Below are 18,187 nucleotides of genomic sequence, written 5' to 3'. Positions count from 1 at the left end.
AATTTTTTTCCCACACTGTGGGTTATCTTTTCACTGTATTGGCAATTGCTTTTGCTGTGCAAAAATGTTCTAGTAGGTTGAGAACCCAGTTAGTGATTCTTGGTAGTACTTCTCATGTGATCGGGGCTTTGTTCATGAAGTCCCCGCCTACGCCTGTATCTTCAAGAGCTCTACCTGTTCTTCCTCCCAAAAGATTTAGTGTTTTGGTTTTAATATTTAGATCTTTGGTCCACTTCAATTTTAATTTAGTGCATGGTGATAGATATGTGTCTAGTTTTAGTCTTTGGCATGTGGAAAGCCGGTTTTTCCAGGGCCATTTATTAAAGAAGCTATCTTTCTTCCAGTGAAGGTATTTGATTCCTTTGTCAAAAATAAGGTGACAGTGTATTTGGAGTTGTTTCTGCATCTTCTAATCTATTCCATTGATCTTCAAGCCTGTTTGTTTTGTTTTGTTTTGTTTTGTTTTTGTGTGTGTGCCGGTACCATGCTTGTTTTGTTTTGCTTTGTTTTTAATCACAGTAACTTTGTAGTATAATTTCCCGTCAGGGATTGTGGTACCCCTGACTTTCCTTTGTTGTCTAGAATTGCTTTTGCTATTCTAGGTCCCTCCTGGTTCCAGATGACTTTTAGGATTGTTTGCTCTAATTCTGTGAAGTAGGCTAATGTTACTTTGATTGGGATTGCATTAAATCTGTGTGACAATTTTGAGAGTATGGCCATTTTCACTATTTTGGTTCTTCCTGTCCTTTAGCAAGGGATGTCTTTCCATTTTCTGATATCCTCTTTGATCTCCTTTTTCAGAGTACTGTAATTTTCAGTGTATAAATGTTTCACGTCCAGTGTTAGTTTGATTCCTATTTCATTCTTTTTGATGCTATTATAAAAGGTATTATTTCCTTAATTTCTCTCTCAATGTGTTTGTATACAGAAATGCTGTTGATTTTTGAGTGTTGACTATGTATTCAGCTACAATACTGAATTTGCTGAATAAATTTCCAAGTCTTTTGGTGGAATTTTTGGAGTCTTCTATGGAGAGCATTATGTCATCTGCAAATAATGGTAATTTTTCCTTTCCTATCCATATTTTTTTTTTTCCTTTTCTAATGCTCTGGCTAATGTTTCCAGAGCTTTATTGACTGGGAATTGTGATGATGGACATACTTGTCTTGTTCCTGATCTTAGAGAGAAAGCTTTTAGTTCTGAACATTTGGTATGATCCTGGCTGTTGGTTTGCCATAGGTGACGATTGAGAAAAGACCATCTGTTCTAATTTTCTTTAGGGTTTTTATCATGAATGAGTGTTAGACTTTGTCAAATGCTTTTTCTGCTTCTATGGCATATATTTTCTTCTATATACATGGCTCCTAGGCTTTCTTGGGATGGGCTGGAGGTTTAAGATTGCATTTTGGTCTTTCGTTTTGTCATTTTCCTGTATTTCCATGTTTCAAGTGTTGTTCCAAGCTTCCCCTGGGTGTGTTGGAAATGGTCTCTTATGCCCTGGGCTCCTAGGACTGATTGGAGGTGGCTGAGTGTGGTCCGGTCAGACCCTCAAGCCCTCCCGTGCCACCTCCAGTTTCCAGGAAGCTGGGCAGGCACCTAACCACTGTGGATGATGGTTTAAAGCCCTCCCTGGGCAAGGACCAGTGCCCTGGAACTCACTTCACATGCCCTCTACTCCCCTGATTGAAGAAGGTTGCTGAACATGGCCCAGGCAGGCCTGAAATCTGCTGAGTCCAGCGTAGTGTGGCTGGGAGCTGGGCAGTCCTTGACCACTGGGATGATGATCTTTTTTTTTTCTGCTCCTATTGAGCTGATCATTTTGTCTTTAGCTCTATTAATATGGTATATTACATTTTCTAGTCTGTGAATGTTGGACCATCCCTGCATCCCTGGGATGACTCCAGCTTGGTCATGGTATGTAATCTTCTCAATGATTTGCTGCATTCTGTTTGCCAGGATCTTATTGAGGGTTTTTGCATCTATATTCATTAGGAAGATTTGCCTGTGGTGTTTTTGTTGTTGTCGATGTTGGGGAGGGCTCCTTCTCTGGTTTCGGTGGTGGCATGACACTTGCTTCCAAGAATGAATTTGGGAGTATCGCTTCTCTTTCAGTTCCATTAACGAGTTAGAGAAATAGCAGCCTTAGCTTGTCTCTCGGTTTCCTGAGCAGTGAATCCTTCAGGCCTGTCCTTTTCTTTGTTGGTAGATTTTTAATTACATCTTAAATTTCATTGATACTGAGTTAGCATCAGATGGTTTATCTGAGCTCATTCTGTTTTCCTGTATGTGAGAACTCACCACTATAAATTTCCCTCTTAAAACTATTTTCAATGCATCCTGTAAGTTCTGGGTATGTTTTTGACATTATCATTTAATTGTAGATACTGTTTAATTTCTTCTTTAACTTCATCTGTGACCCATGGTTGTTTAGGAGACTGTTATTTAATTTCCATGTGATCATGTAGTTTTGGTGGTTTGTTTTGCCTTTGATTTTCGTTTTCATTGCAGTATGGTCCAATGATATGCATGGGATAATTTCAGTTCCTTTGCATTTACTTAAGCATGTTCTATGGGCTGGTATGTGGTCTCTTTTGGAGAACATCCCATATGCAGCTAAGAAGAACAATGTAAGTCTGATGTTATGGGGTGGAACACTGTAACATCTACTAAGTCCATTTGTTAAAAGTTTTGGCTCAGTTCTGATATTTCTTTAAAATTCTTTTTTTTTTTTTTAATCGGTACCCGGGATTGAATTCAAAACTGCCTGCTTGCAAGGCAGGCGCTTATGCTGCTGAGGTAAATCCCCAGCCCCCCTAGTTATGATATTTCTTTGTTGATTATTTTGTCTGTTTGTAACTGGGGTATTAATGTCCTCCATTACAATTGTGTTAGTGTTTATTTGCTTTTTCATTTCCATTAATATTTGTTTTATGTAGTTGGATGTACCAGTATTTGCTGTATATATATTTATGATTGCTTTCTCTTCTTCTTACAAGTGTGTAAGTTCATAGTTCTTAACAAGTATGCACTGACCTTTTTTTGTCTCTTTTGATCAGTCTTGGCTTGTCTGGCACATTGTTTTCCAGCCTTTGACTTTTAGTCTGTGAGTTTCTTGTTGAGTTAAATGTGTCTCTTGTGTGCAAGATATTGTTGGGTTTTGCTTCTTGATCTGTTCTGCCAGTCTGTTTCTTGCAGCTGGTGAATTGGTGGTGGTTTTGCCACTGAGGTTCGTTTTCTTGCACTGTGGTCCAGTGATGGTTATAATATAGTGATTTGTCTTTTCTCAAACCATGTTTAAATTCAGTTCTGATGCTGAATTTCTTGAATCTTGCTATATTCCTTCGTGTAGATTCATTTTGATCATGACCAAATACCTCATTTATTTGCATGTCCAATTCTTTATCTGTGTTTGAGAAGTTTTCTGCTGTTGCTTCTTTGAAGTGTTTTATGGCGGTTATGCTATCTCTGGCTTTTTCATTGACCCCCATCAGACTTGGGTGGTTCTTTTTGCTTCATCTTGCAGCTATTGGATTAATTTTTTATGGTCTTTTGCTTTTTTTAAAGACATCTTTTTCATGGTGACTACCCACAGTTATCTTCTAGATCTGACATTGTATCCTCACCTTTATTCACTCTGTTGCATATACCTTCAATGGGGATTTTAATCTCCTGAATATCTGTTTGCATCTGTTTTATGGATTCCATTTCTTTCTTGTTGGACATTAGTGATTTTCATCATTTTTCTAAACTCCTTTTTTTTTTTCTGTGTCTACTCTAAATTCATTGAGCATATCTTTCATTTTGATCATATACCTTTTTTTATGTGAGACTTTTTTTTTTCTATATAACCTCATCCATTTGTTTTTTCTTTCTTTTTTTTTTTTTTTTTTTTTTTGTCTTTTTCCTTTTTATCGGTACCAGGGATCGAACTCATGACTGCCTGCTTGCAAGGCGGGCGCTTATGCCGCTGAGCTAAATCCCTAGCCCCTGTTTTTTCATTTCTGCAGCTATCATTTCAGCAAATTGCAGCTCATAGCTTGTGATTTCCTCTATCTCATTACACTCGGGACTTTTCTGGGGTAGGCTGGAAGTCTGAGTTGCATTTTTCTTCTGTATATTCTCATTTTCTATTTTATTTTTATTTTTTAATTTAATTTAATTTGTGTGTGTGTGTGTGTGTGTGTGTGTGTGTGTGTGTGTGTGTTGATACTTTAATGGTAGCTTTATCACTAGTCTGGAGGCTTCCTTAGGAAGTGTCTGTTCCTCAGAGATGTTTTCTAGGTGTAGGTGGTTCTTGGTCTTTGTATCTATTCCAAGAACCTACCTTCCCAATTTATTAAGGATGAGACATTGCTATGTATTTCACCTAGCACCCAGTGCTTTGATCCTGGAATATGATGATGCTTATGGCCCCAGAACATTACAGTGTTGTCATATGAAGGAGAAAACTGATTAAACAGGTCCAGTATCCTAGCTAAGGTGTTGCAACAGCAATAACGTCAAGCACAGCCTCGCAGCCGACAAACTGTACTAACCATTAATGTGGTGCCTGTAACCAGGAACAAGCTCTACATACCAGCAACTTGTGTGCAGTGAGCCTCCCCTTAGTGGAGTGATTTTTATTCCGTGGGGGTAGGGTGACGAGGGACAGGACAAACAGAGAGATGGAGGAGGAGAAGTATAGTAGAAGCAACACTGGGGGGCACAGGATGCTTACCCAAGTTTTGGGAAACTAGAGAAGAGTGCAGGAGAAAAAGAATGAGAAACAAAGCCGAAGAATATTGACGTCAATGTGAGCTGCCTGAGCCTGTGAGCCCTTTTAACCTGCTTGTCTATTGACCTGTTGGCAGGGGATTTGTACACGAGAGCCGGCATAACCTGCAGCTCAGGGGCCTGGTGGTGCTCCTGATCTCTAAAGCAGCGGGGCCCAGCGGCTTGGACACTGCATGTCAGAACGATGACATGGTCAGCGGGATCTACTCATGGTAAGAACGAATTAGCCTATGCCATTGCTGCTTTGTGTGGTACTGGGGGTTGAACTCGGGGTCTTGTGCGTGCTAGGCGAGCACTCTACCACTGAGCCACATCCCCAGCCCTGTCTTTAGACTTTTACACTACAGTGCTCAGTGGGAATCACTGTTTAGTTCTTTATCATTTTCTGATTCCATAACAGATTAAAGTTTATTGCTGATTTTTGAAAATAGATTTTTCCTTTTCTTAGTTGGTTCATGCATCCTCTTGATACATTTCTCCACACATCTGTGTCAAATACTTTCATTTCTACTTGGACAGAAGACTAAGAGTTAGGAGGGGCAGGGTAGGAGATAAAGAAAAAAGAATTATAGTGATTTGTTATGTACATGTATCGACTCTCAGTGATAAATGTGATCATTATGTACCATAAATGTAAATTCATAAGTATACAAGTATTACTCATTTTTGCATCATTCATATGAACTTAAATTTTATAATGAACTTAAAATTTTCAGTTTTATTTTGAAAAATCACTGTATGTATTTTTTGTAACAGTATATCAGCAATAATTTGGTTTAGTCCTACCAGTATGGTTGGTTGGCACTGAGTACAAGTAGCTATCTGCAGGTGGACTTTGGCTTATGAAATTACAACTACCGGGGCCGGGGTTTTAGCTCAGCAGCATATGCGCCTGCCTTGCAAGCAGGCAGTCGTGAGTTCGATCCCTGGTACCGATGAAAAGGAAAAAGACAAAAAAAAAAAAAAGAAATTACAACTACCCTAAAAATATGATGACAAGGAAGTTTTCCTCATAAAAAGTATTTCTAGAAACTTTAACTTATGGCTAATCAATTTTATTGATTTACTTGAAAAATTAATCCACATTCAGTTTTTTTTTTTAAGTTTTTATTATTTTTGTGTGTGTGTGGTTTTTTGAGACAGGGTCTCGCTGTGCAGTTCAGGCTGGCTTTGAGCTCACTTTGTAGCCCAGGCTGGTCTTGAACTCACCACGATCCTCCTGCCTCAGCCTCCCAAGTGCTGGGATTACAGGCATATTGTTTCATTTTAAAGAGAAAAAAAATAAAGTTTCAAAACAAGATAATAGGAAAGTACCAATGGTTAGTACATTGTATGTTACTATCTTTACATTAATTACTCGGAGTACAAGATATAGGCATTTAATTACCCAAACAATAACGGCAAAAACTAAGAGAAATTAGTAATATAACCATCTTAATCTTTTTTTATTCTTAGCAGTCTTGTCGATAAATATTTTTTCCTGTAATATTTTGAGATCACTCTTGCTTGCCAGCTCTAAAGTGTAGTGATCCTTCCTCATTAACAAACAAGTAAAAATGATTACAGTCATGGCTGCAGACCGCTCCTCTACCTTTCTCATTTTCTCTATACCTCATACAAGTATATTAGCCATACAGATAGCTTCACGCAGAGGGCTATCTTGGAATCATTTTCCATTCCTACTCATCCTGTAATTTGTATTTGCTCAGGGACTGGAGATTTAGCTCAGCGGCATAAGCGCCTGCCTTGTAAGCAGGTAGTCATGAGTTCGATCCCCGGTACCGATAAAAAGGGAAAAGATAAAAAAAAAAAAATTATATTTGCTTAATCCTTTTGGGTTACTAGTCATTTTTCATGACAGTTACCTCATTTGATCCTTATAATGCCGTAGGTGACAGTTGTTACTTTACTGGTGAGAAAGTTGAGATTCCCAAACCTTGAGTTTTTTCAGGTGGTACAGTTAGTAAATGGGGAAAGTTGTAACACTAACTGGGATCTCCTCTCTCTTTCAAATCTTCTCTCTTTCAATTCGAATGTGTCTTTTCCTCTTTATTGTATCTTCCAAAGAATTTATTCTCTTGTAGATCTGACTAGCTATTAAATTAGTATACAAAAAAAAAATCTTCTCCTTATAAGAATGTCTTTTAAAGCTTACAAACAGAAATCAACTTGGAAAGTTTTTAGTAAATGTACATCTTTCCCCCAAACCTATTGAATTACATCTCAGAACTTTACCATACAGATTCGGTAGGAAATTCATGGTTGGATTCTGCTGAAATTACTGGAGACAATTTGAAGTGACTGCTGACCACAGGAGTCCCTGGAAAGCAAGTGACCCTCACATTATCCAATATCCCGTGTACCTCTGTTGCAGTTAGGAAGTCCATTGATTGGTCAGCCTGCTGACTTTGACTGTGGCTTGTCAATCATCTGCATATAAATTTGGGTAACTACACATGCCTGATGAATGCCAGTTGTATTTTGTTTTAATAACCCTTGGAAAGTATTACTTAGTACCTAGTCGGTGTTTGATACTTGTTGCAGAAGTGAATCATCCTAATTTTTCAGAAGAGAGAGCCATTTCCAAAGTTAAAATTTGTCTTAAAATCTTCCAGCTGAAGTTTTGGGATTTATGTCCTATTTTTATGGAGTCATTCGACAGTTGAGGTGTTGTTGTCTGTGTGTACATGCTATATTATGATGTCACTTTATATTTCTAATTTCTTATCTAAGAAACAACTGCATTGCTTCAGATCCTTCCTGTAACATGTTTGATAGATGGTCATTGTAACACGAGCAATCTGAGCACAGGAACTTTGGGAGAAGGTTTGCATTATGAACATAAAAACTTTCTAAATAACGTCAGTGTGTTTCCCATTCAAATGTGTTAAATCCACACACACTGTTAGGGCATAGTTCTGTCACATAGTTCCAAGTTGTTTTCTGCAATCAAACTTGATATAATAGTCAGCCAGTGGTGTGTTTGAGTGTGTTGCACACTTGTGAATGTGAAAAGGTCATTTGTTACAGGACTTGGAGAAGCCGTTAATTGATTTCTCTACTGGAAGTCTTTTGTTTGGCTCTTGCTTCCTTAATTGTTCCAGTATAACTTTTGCTGGAGGCTTGCACCTAAAATGCCACAGTGAATTATTTAACAGTTGAGAGAAATAGTGATTTGGGAGCTCTGTCATTCTCCTCCAGACCGCTGGGATTTAGACCGTTGGTGCTGTGCTCTCATAAACCCGACTTTGATGGCAGATAAGGGGACCTGTGTAGATTTCCTCAGGGACTAAAATGAGTGAGGTGGTCTGTTTAATTTGGCCTAAGGACCTAGCTGGTGCTGTGGATATGTCCAGTGAACCTATCACATGATGGCCAAGAGAGGCAGAATTGAGGCCAAAAGTAAGAACTGCACTGTGAAAAACAGACAGGAGACACACATTTATAAACACGTACTACACTTACCCACCATAGCCTTCGGCCAGCAAGACCTTGGGCTTAGGATTTAGTCCACCAACCTATACTGTATTATTACTAAATATACAAGTATTAAATACGCTTAGTACATGTATTACATTTTACAAGTATTTAATTTACAAGTATCTCTACCCATAATTGATAAAACAATTCACTCTGTGCCAAAATATTCTGTCATCAATAGACAATATCCTATTGATCATAGAATATTTTGGCACATATATAAAAGATAGATTGTTAGGGCTGGGGATTTAGCTCAGTGGCATAAGCACCTGCCTGGCAACTGTGAGGTTGCGAGTTTGATCCCCGGTACAAAAAAAAAAGATAGATTGTTAACATATCTAAATAACAGATAATATTAAAAATACAAACTTTGAGAATGTAATATGATTATTAAGTTCAAAGAAGTTCAGGTGAATGTTTTGACTAAGGTTCAATCTTCTCTGTTGTTCTACAAGAACTGACTGAGTTCATTCTTCCCTAGCTGACTACAGACTGAATACATGTTCCCTCTACCCTCATTCTTTGAAATTCCAAATGCCTGAACTGTAGCAGAGAAACCAAAGCAAATATACCAAACACATTTTCTTTTCTTCCTGAGTACCCGACTGGACTGCGTTTCCCAGCTTCCCTTGGGTCATACAACTGACGTCTAGCCAACAGAGTATGAGCAGAGGTTGTGTTTTCTATTTCCTAACCACAAAACTCTTGCATTCATGTTTCTTCTTAAGTGGATGATCTTGAAGGTGGTCTGTTCACGATGAAAAATGCTTACATCCCTAAGTCATTCTTGGAAGAGAATCACCTGCCCATCAGGGTCATCAATGTTGATTTAATGTTTGACAGGGAAAATATTTTTATTAAGCCACTTAAATTTTAGGTTCCAGCACTCTAGAAAGCTGAGACAGAAAGTCTGCAAGTTTAAACCCAACCTGGGCGAGTTAGTGACTTAACAAGGCTTTGTTTTAATATAAAAAGGTCTGGGATATAGCCCAGTGCAAAGGCCATGAGTTCACTCCCTGCAGAGGGCTTAATCTGTTAACAGCGGTGAATGTTATCTTACTGTACCTTTACTGTTTCTGTTAGTGCTGCTATTGCATCACCTGTTTCCCTATCGGTCTGGTAATCTTTGATTGCTCCCACCCTTTTACTTCCCATCACAGTAAAGCATCCACTCACAAGTTTTTTCAGGTCTCCTTTTCTTTCAGTCGCTTTCCCTCTGCAATTCAGGCCTCTGTTACTCCATGTGCTGACTTTAATGATAGCTGTCTTCTGGTCTCCCTGTCTGTAGATGCTCCCCCACCCACTTTTACCTCTTAGGTCTTGCTTGATTGAACACCCCAAAGTCCTGCTTTCATTGCTCATAAAATAAATATTTATTAAGCATTTACTAGGTGCAAGCCCTGAGCCTATTGCGGGTGATATAAGCTGAACATTGAGGGCATAGTGTTGGCCCTTAGTACTCTTAGCATCGAGCCAAGGAATGTGCAGGTTTTCACCGCCCATGATCCAGTGTTGCAGAGGGGAACGAGTCCTGTGGAGGAGCGAAGGGTACTAGAGGAGGAAAGGAGAGAGAGATTGTTTAGTGGGGACCTTTGGGGCCTTATAAAGTAGGGTTATTGGTGAGCTTTGAAGGCAGCTAGGAGGTCGTCAGTCGTAGGAAAGCAGATGAGTGGGGCTTGGTCGTGTTGCAGGAAGAGGAAGCAAGGAACCGGCAGTACCAGCCAGTGCCCAGAACAGTGCGCTCTGTGTGGTGGGCACTTAGTACTGCCGTTACACGAATGTGTGAGTTTACGGAACAGATTCAGTGTTAGGTGTGCAGGCGTTAGCACTTGAATTGTGTCCTCTCAAAATCCATAACTTTGAAATCCTGTGCCCCGTGCCCCACAGTGTTTCTTTAGTTGACAGTAGGATTTTTAGCAGAAGTATCAAGTTAAAATGAGGTCATTCAAGTAGGCCCAGTGCAACATAACTGGAGTCCTCAGAAAAAGAGGAAATGCATGACCCAAGAGGAAAAAGCTGGAGCAGATGCTTTGCCCACAACACTAGCAACCTTGTACGATAAAGAACAGAAGTGAGGCGATGAGGTGGAAAAGAAAGGCTGGGCAGGGTGGGAAGGGCCTCAGGAAGTAAGGCTGTGTCTTGCTTTCTCTGAGAGGCTGCAGAGGGAACTTGGGGTCCGGAGCCCGACTCGCAGCCCTGACAGCCTCCGTGTGCCTCAGGGGAGGCTCCGCATTTCAGTGAGCGGACCGGCAGTAGACATGAGAGAGAGAGCATTTAGCCATGTTCAGCCCCGACACTGAAAAACGCAAATGAGTGAATGAAGCACTGCATGGGTCACACTCATGGATCTGGGCTGTGGAACGGGCTTAGCTGGTGTTTATAAAGTGACCGTGCGAGTGAGCGCCAAGAGATGGAGAACTACGAGGGGGCTATTGACGTCGTCTAGGCAAGAGCTGAGAGGGAAGGTGGAGACCTGGAGCAGCCGCGGGATACTTGGTTAAAAATTCACGGTTATGGAATCACGGCATTGCCCTTTTATAGGACTCTAGTTATGGTGCACGAGGCCTACCCGATGACCTCATGACCCAGAATACTTGGTTAATTCGTGGACCAGTGTTCAAACCTATTAGATGCTCTTGAGTTCCTGCCTTTCCTGCCAGTAATTCCCAGTCTGTTCCACGCGTAAGTGGGTGTTCAGTTGAACTGCAGATCTGTGGTCAGGTAAGCATGGGTGTGCCAAGTGAGAGGCACAGTTAAAATAGCCCTTCATTTCAGAACTCTCAGGATGAGCTGTGTGCAGATGGTTCCCAGTATGAAGCTCTAAGAAGGGCTCCCCTGTCCCCATTGTGCAATTGCAAACCCTTTAACCCTGCAGCAGAATGCTGCAAATGTTTCGTAAACATTGCTCAGTTATAAGGTGCCTAACTGTGAATCCCAGTGGGAAGTCAGTGAGGCAGAAACACACTTTCATCAGTGAGAAGACTGAGGCTTAGAAAAGGGAAATGACTTTGTAAGGTCGCGTACAGGGTGACCAAACAGAGACAGAAATGTGTCTCACTGCTTGTAAATTACGTGAGTTCAAATTCTTGTTCTGTCGTTTCCTAGTTATGTGGCCCTGGACAAGTTAAGCAGTCTCTCTGTGCTCCGGTGGGTTAAAGGTGACATGTACAAAACCGTGAACATAGATGTGCTTAGCAGGTGTGTCTGTTGTCATTCCAGACTCCGGTCATGCTCTTTATGTCCCTTATCAGCTGATCACTCCTTCAGTGCAGCCACTTAGGTTTGTACTGCTTTGTGTTTCCCCAAATCTTTGTTTGAATGACTGTATCTTCAGTATAACAAATGTTCTAGATAAAAGCAAACATTGGAATCACATTTTTTACCTTTTAGACAAACAGACCTTTTCATTATGTTACATAATTTGTAATGAAACATTTAAAGATAGGAAAAGTAGTCTGGTGTGGTGGCACATTCCTATCATCCCAGCACCCAGGAGGCTGAGGCAGGAGGATTGCTGTGAGTGTGAGGCCAGCCTGGGTCAGATCCTGAGTTCAAGGCCAGCCTGAACTACATAGGAAGACCCTGTCTCAAAAACAAAACAGAGTAACAGCAACAGAAAACTCATCCAAGCTATTAAGGAAGGGTGTCCTGATCAGGAACAAAAAAAAGAAAAGTATTAGTGGACTATCACATACATGCACACATGCATGAGCATGCGTACACACACATGCGTGCACACACACACACACACACCATAACAACAGAAGAAAAGCCTGCACACTATTCAGTTTGCAGCTTCCATTCTGGTGTCGGCAAGGCCCGGCGTTTCCCTGCAGGCTTTAGACTGCTTGGGGCTTGTGCTGTCCTCGACCCCATTTCCTTTACTACACAGCAGAGGGAGGAGAAGCTTGCTGTGCTGCGCCCGGCCGTGTGGAGCTGCTGGCCCCACTGCCCACAGAGTTGCTCCCGGGCGACCACCTGGCCTGCAGCAGCCTGCAAAGCACACCTGCTAATTCTGAGCATGCCACTGAGTTTAATCAGAGGTCCGGTGGTGGTGAGAGACGGCACACGAGTTCACCTGGGGAAGGTGCCCGCCCTCTTGCCCGTGTTGCTCCGTCTCTCCGTCTTCTCTGGTTCAGGTAGGCGAAGAATCTGCCAGAATGAAGAACGTGAAGTGAGTCAGCAGTGAAGTGAGGGTCGTGTTCTGCCTTTAGGGGCCTGTTCCCCGGGATACGCAGTAGACACTGACAGGTTTTACAGAATGTTGAGTGTATTTGTAAAACAGGTACTTTCATCCTGTTATTTCTATCACTTCTGAGTAACAGGTGAGCTGATGGATAAACACAAAATTACGGGGCAGTGTGGCTCAGTGGTGGGATGCTTGCCCACAAGATCCTGTGTTTGATTCCCAGTCTCACACGAAGATTTTTTTAACTAGTAACTTTCTGAATTTATTTCTAGTACTGATAAAAGAAGACTGTGCCTGTTCTCCCAAACGTTGTTAAGAAGGCCTGTTATATCCGCATCGCCCAGCATTCAGTATGTTCCTACCACACAGGTTGGCAGTCAGTGACTTGATCGTACCTGATTATTAAATATTTAATCTTGGAACAAGGAAGAACTTCCTCAGAAAACTCCCAAATTCTGAAATTATAAATGAAAAGATTAACACTTTTGATTGCATAAATAATAATTATTCAGTGGAAAAATCCATACAGTCAAAGAGCAAATGCCAAAATTACAAAACCATTTTCAATACACATGACCAACAGCTAAATTATAACTTATACATCAGATGAAGACCTTATAAATGGGGCCAGGGATATAGCCCAGCGGTACAAACACCTTCCTGGCCAGTGTGAGGTCATGAGTTTGATCCCTGATACCGTAACCCAAAAAAAAAGACCTTTTAAATAAGAAAATACAACACAAGGTCATGGAACCAAGGGCATGAACACATTGTTAGCTTAGGAACTGGGTCCTACTTTTTAGAATGAGTACTCTAGAGTCCCAGGGCTGAATTGAAATTTTGTGTTTGGACCTGTTTGACAGGATCAAAATCTGTAAATTTTAGATTTTTGTGAAAATAGTAAATTTTAAATATTTTTTTGGTAGTACAATAACAGTGAAGCCAACTGGTCCCTTTAGTTTACCTCTCTTAAGTTTATTTTCCATATTGAAATTGATACCATTAGTCTCTTGGCAACTATTAATTTTTCTTTTTTTGCTTTTTTTTTATTTAAGGAGGAAAAAAGGGTACAAGTTATACAGAATTTCAGAAAAAATAAACAATAGGAAATCACTAGTTAATAGATTACATATTGTTATCTTAGAAATAGTTGTTCAAGTTACAAAATTAAAGCATATAAAGTGGACTTTCAAACAGTGAGACTGCAAACAGTTTTGTTCAATGATCCAACAAAACTCAGTAATATGCTTATCTATCTTATACACTTAAACATATATGCAGTTATATTCTTTAGAGCACTTTCTTTTCCTTTCTTTTGTACAATGACAATTACACATTTTGGGTTTTATTACTCCCACAGTTCTTATTACTTTTTTTTGAAGAGAGTAAAACCAAATGTAACATAACAGAACAGAGTCAGTCAAATCAAAAGGATGGACATAATACATAGTGTAAAAACAAAATTCTAGGTGATCAACAATGGTTACCATACTGCCTCTTGCTATCTTAAAAAGAATTGCCTATATCATCAGTTATAATAAAATTGAACAAAACAGTAAAGAACAAAACCAAAACATTGGAGATATTACAGGACTTTAAAAGAAGATAATAGTCAACCGGAATGGGTGTCATAATGAATCTTACTGTCTTTACAGTTGTTGCCTATACTTTTGAACTTGGTACTATCAAGCAAAGCAGAATAGAGGAAAATCGGGGCTGGGGATTTAGCTCAGTGCATAAGCGCCTGCCTTGTAAGCAGGCAGTCGTGAGTTCGATCCCTGGTACCGATAAAAAAGAAAAAGACAAAAAAAAAAAAAAAAAAAGAGGAAAATTAGTCAAAGCAAGATGGTGAGGGCTATACAGGGTTTCACATCAAGTTAAAAAAGGCAACTGAGATAAAAGAGGGCATAACAACAAAACAGCGCAGAAAAAAACATAACCATTTAAGCAAAATAGTGTTTTACCACAAGATAATCCCGACATAAAAGTAGTTACCATATTGTCTCTTTCCTTGAAATCTTTGAGTATAACTTTGTATACTGTAGCATCAAATATATCAAGACAATGTAAAACCATTCAAGGGAATGACTAATTACAGGGTATTTAGAACCAACTGTCAGAAAATGAACAATGGTTTCTGTATAATCTCCTTGTCTATAAGTTTTTGTTTATATTATCACATATAATAAAATACAGTAAGATACAACCTGTTAAGACCGATGGAGACAGAAGAATAAAAGCTTGATGGGACTTCAAAGCAAGATGATACTAAATCAGCACTAGCTATTATGATGTCTTGCTTTCTCCAAAATAGCTGTTCCTACCATCCAACCTTCTCTGCCCCATTTCTGTTGAGCTCTTTTTCTGTCAGTAGTTGTCAGTTTGTCTTCTTCATTTTGCTTTCTGCTCCATTCATTGTGGCCTCTCTGCCACTGTTTCTGGAATCTTGGTATTTTTCCTTTTTAGAATATCCTGCAGTATTCTCTGTAGAGTTGAATTGGTGGCTGCAAATTACCCTAGTTCCTCTTTATCCTGGACGCACCTTGTTTTTCCATCAATTTCTAGGGACAGTTGTGCAGGATATATCAATCTTGGCTGGAGGTTATTATCTTTGAAAGCTTGAATTATCTCCCCCCACGCTCTTTGTGATTTGATGGTTTGTGTGGAGAAGTCTGCTGTAATTCTGATGGGTGTTCCTTTGTAAGTGATCTGTTTCTTGTCTCTGATGGCTTTTAATATTTTGTTCTTATATTGGATTTCTGGAATTTTGATTATTATATGCCTGGGTGTAGCTCTGTTTGGGTTGTAGGTGGCTGGGGTCCTGTATGCCTCATACATCTGAGTATCTTTACCTTTTGCTAAATTTGGGAAATTCTCTTGGATTATTTCTGTGAATAGTTTTTGTAGTCCATTTGTTTGTGTCCCTACTTCTTCTTTTATGTTCTTAATTCTTAAGTTATAGATCCTCTTATCATCTTCTAGCCTTTGTATTATTGCTGTTTTTCTTGTTATTTTTAAGAAGTTTTTCATTTCATGCTCTCACATTACAAATCTGTCCTCCAGTTCAGATAATCTGTCTTTAGTTTCTTTCAAGCTGTTATGCCAGCTTTCAATAGAGTTTTTAGTTTCCTGGTAATCTCTTTGAACCTGCTTCACGTATTCTATGTTTTCTCTATTTTCTCCATCAAACAATTCTCCCCTTTTTTTCTGTTCTTCCATTCCACTGTTTTTTCTTGAGCGGTGCTTAGCATTTCTCTAACTATTCTACTTATATCTTGCTTTATTTCGTTAAATACTTCATTTTTAAACTCGCCTATGAGGCTCTGGAGATATCACTTTATGTCTGTTGGTGCTGTGTCTGATATTGCATGTTTTCTGTCTTCCTTTGCATTTCCCTTTCCTGGATCAGTGTTCTCAGGATTGGGGACTGAGGACCCTTTTTTGTTGCTTCCTCTTCCCATTCTTTTTGTTCCTTCCATACAAGCGAATATAGGAGGCCCAGTTTTTTTCTCTTTTGCAGTTACAGTTTGTTTGAATTGTGCCGGCTAGGTGTTCCTGCCTACTGCAGTGTACTAGGGAGACGCAGACCTGGGCAGCCTCTGCTGGACCCGCCCCTCCAGGTCAACCTACCAAAGGCTTCACTGCTAGGGTGCACCTCCAGGCGCTGGGACCTGGTTTGGGCTAGCCTACTGGGTCTTAGTCAGCAGCATCACCTAGGCCAGGCACTCCCCACCAATCCCGCTTGAGAGGGGAATATGCGGCTAATGTCACTGCAGTGTCCTGTTCCAGCAAGTCTGCCCGGTTCCAGTATGTCCTTTGCTGGAGCCTCCTACTCTATGAAAGGGTCCCCTGTCGATGTCCGCTCCCGGCCGGCAGGAAGGACACACGACAAAGTCTGGTAGTGGACAACCTTTTCTTTTTATTTTCCTTCTCCGTACAGCCTGCCCTGGGTTCTCCCAGCTGAAGCCTCCTCTGGTCCGCTCCCCGCGGCTCCTTTTGTGCTTCAGTCTGCCCCAAAGCCTCTACCGGTCCGCTCTCCGCGGCTCCTTTTGGGCTTCTACTTCCGGGCTTCTATCTGGCTTCTACTTCCGCCCAGGGGTGGCACCGGTATATATACGGGTACAGTGTCCAATCATGTTAAAGTAAGCAAGGCAAGCTGATTGGCTAACATCATCAGTTGCCAGGCAGACTATATTGTTGAGCGGGTTGTTTACGCGGTAAGCAGGAAACTAACATATTCGATGGGAGGGGTAATCTACCTCAGGCCTCACTCTTTACTACAGGCCTCACGTCCGCCAAGTGAGGCGACCGGGCTCGGGGCTGCGGCTCCCAACATCTCCCCCTTTTTTATTTTTTATGAATGTGCGCATCGTAGCCCTTCCTGGACTGGGTGCAGAGGCTTATGCCCTATGCGTAGGCCCACCGTAGGTCCTTGGCTTAGACCCTGGTCGGCCGTCCCATGGTCTGCCAAGGCCCTGAGGCCCTCGTCCTTTTTCTAGGGCCAGGCACAAACTGGACAGAACCTGGATGCACACAAGCTTGCACTCATTCTCTCTCCGTAAAGAAATCCCCTCGGAGAGAAATTTAGACCTGGGCAGCATCTAACAGTCCAGCGGCTTACGTGCAGGATGGGGTAGGGCCTGGCTTAGGTCGAGTCATGCTGGGGAGGCACGCTCTTACCCGTCATTGACTCATCTACCCTGCTATATCATAATTTTTTAGAGGAGGAGTGTGGGAAGCTCACCGTCCCTAGACTCGGTCGTAGGCTAGGCGAGCGAGCCATGCATATGCCTGAGGATCTTCTTGTCCATTTCGGGCTACCGCTATTTCTATTCATCTTGTTGGTTGGTCTGTGATGGATCTCCAGTAGGGCAGGTCTGATCTTTAGTCGAGGGCTTTGTTGTCCGTGTCAGTCTCTCCGGTATCCACAGTGGTTCTCGTCCCGATTCCTGTGGGAAAACACAAACCGCGCCTCGGTTCCAGCTGACCACTGGATCCGGGCCCATCCATTGTCCTGTCAGGACATCTTTCCACTTCACCCACCCTTTATGGTTGGGGGAAGGGTTGCAGTGCTCCACAGCTGGGGAGCGATTATCATTATTTAAATTTAAAAAATTGTGTGTGAATAGTGCCATGGATAATCGTGCCTTTGGGGCCAGGCCTTGGCCTACTCCCCCTTTTTGTTTTTGTAAAATTTCTTTGAGGCTTCTATGAGCCCTCTCAATGATTCCTTGACCTTGGGGATTGTATGGGATACCATGTTTTAATTGAACCTCCATCATTTTGCAGAACTCATTGAAAGCTTTGCCTATATAGGCTGGTCCATTATCAGTTTTTAATATTTTTGGTTTGCCCCATGCGGCCCAAGCTGCCAGGCAATGATTGATCACATTAGACACTTTTTCACCTGTTTCTGCTGTTGCAAATATGACGCGAGAACAGGTGTCTGTGGAAACATGAACATATTTAAGAGTCCCAAACTCCTGTATATGTGTGATGTCCATCTGCCAAACATCACCAGGGATCAAACCTCGAGGGTTTACTCCCATCGGTATGGCAGGTTTGTATGTGGCACAGGAGTCACATAGTCGCACGATATCTCGTGCATCTGCTCTAGAAACATGGAAATGGTTTGCTAGTGTCCTGGCATTAACATGAAATTTATCATGGAAGGCACGGGCTCGCTCGATTGGTGTTAGTAAGGTAAAAATCCATAACGGGCGAGTGGCAGTGTCAGCAGCCGCA

General features: G+C 41.2%; 1 protein-coding gene across 7 annotated transcripts in view; it reads left to right on the top strand.

Annotated features, from left to right (window-relative positions):
• Pdss2 (decaprenyl diphosphate synthase subunit 2) overlaps positions 1 to 18,187 on the top strand; it is a 279,546-nt gene that overhangs the window by 102,869 nt on the left and 158,490 nt on the right. For all 7 annotated transcript variants that reach the window (XR_010048980.1, XM_063253957.1, XM_063253955.1 and 4 more), the window contains exon 2: positions 4,851 to 4,985. Coding sequence is in view for 6 of the 7 variants with exons in the window: in XM_063253957.1 (XP_063110027.1) it covers positions 4,851 to 4,985 (135 nt within the window). In the remaining variant the exon portion in view is untranslated. The remainder of the gene's footprint in view (positions 1 to 4,850; positions 4,986 to 18,187) is intronic.

This window comes from Cavia porcellus, unplaced genomic scaffold, assembly GCF_034190915.1.
Source record: "Cavia porcellus strain 051 isolate PalLab524CR breed Dunkin Hartley unplaced genomic scaffold, mCavPor4.1 scaffold_7, whole genome shotgun sequence".
Classification (NCBI taxonomy): domain Eukaryota; kingdom Metazoa; phylum Chordata; class Mammalia; order Rodentia; family Caviidae; genus Cavia; species Cavia porcellus.
This window is presented reverse-complemented; position numbering and strand designations above follow the sequence as displayed.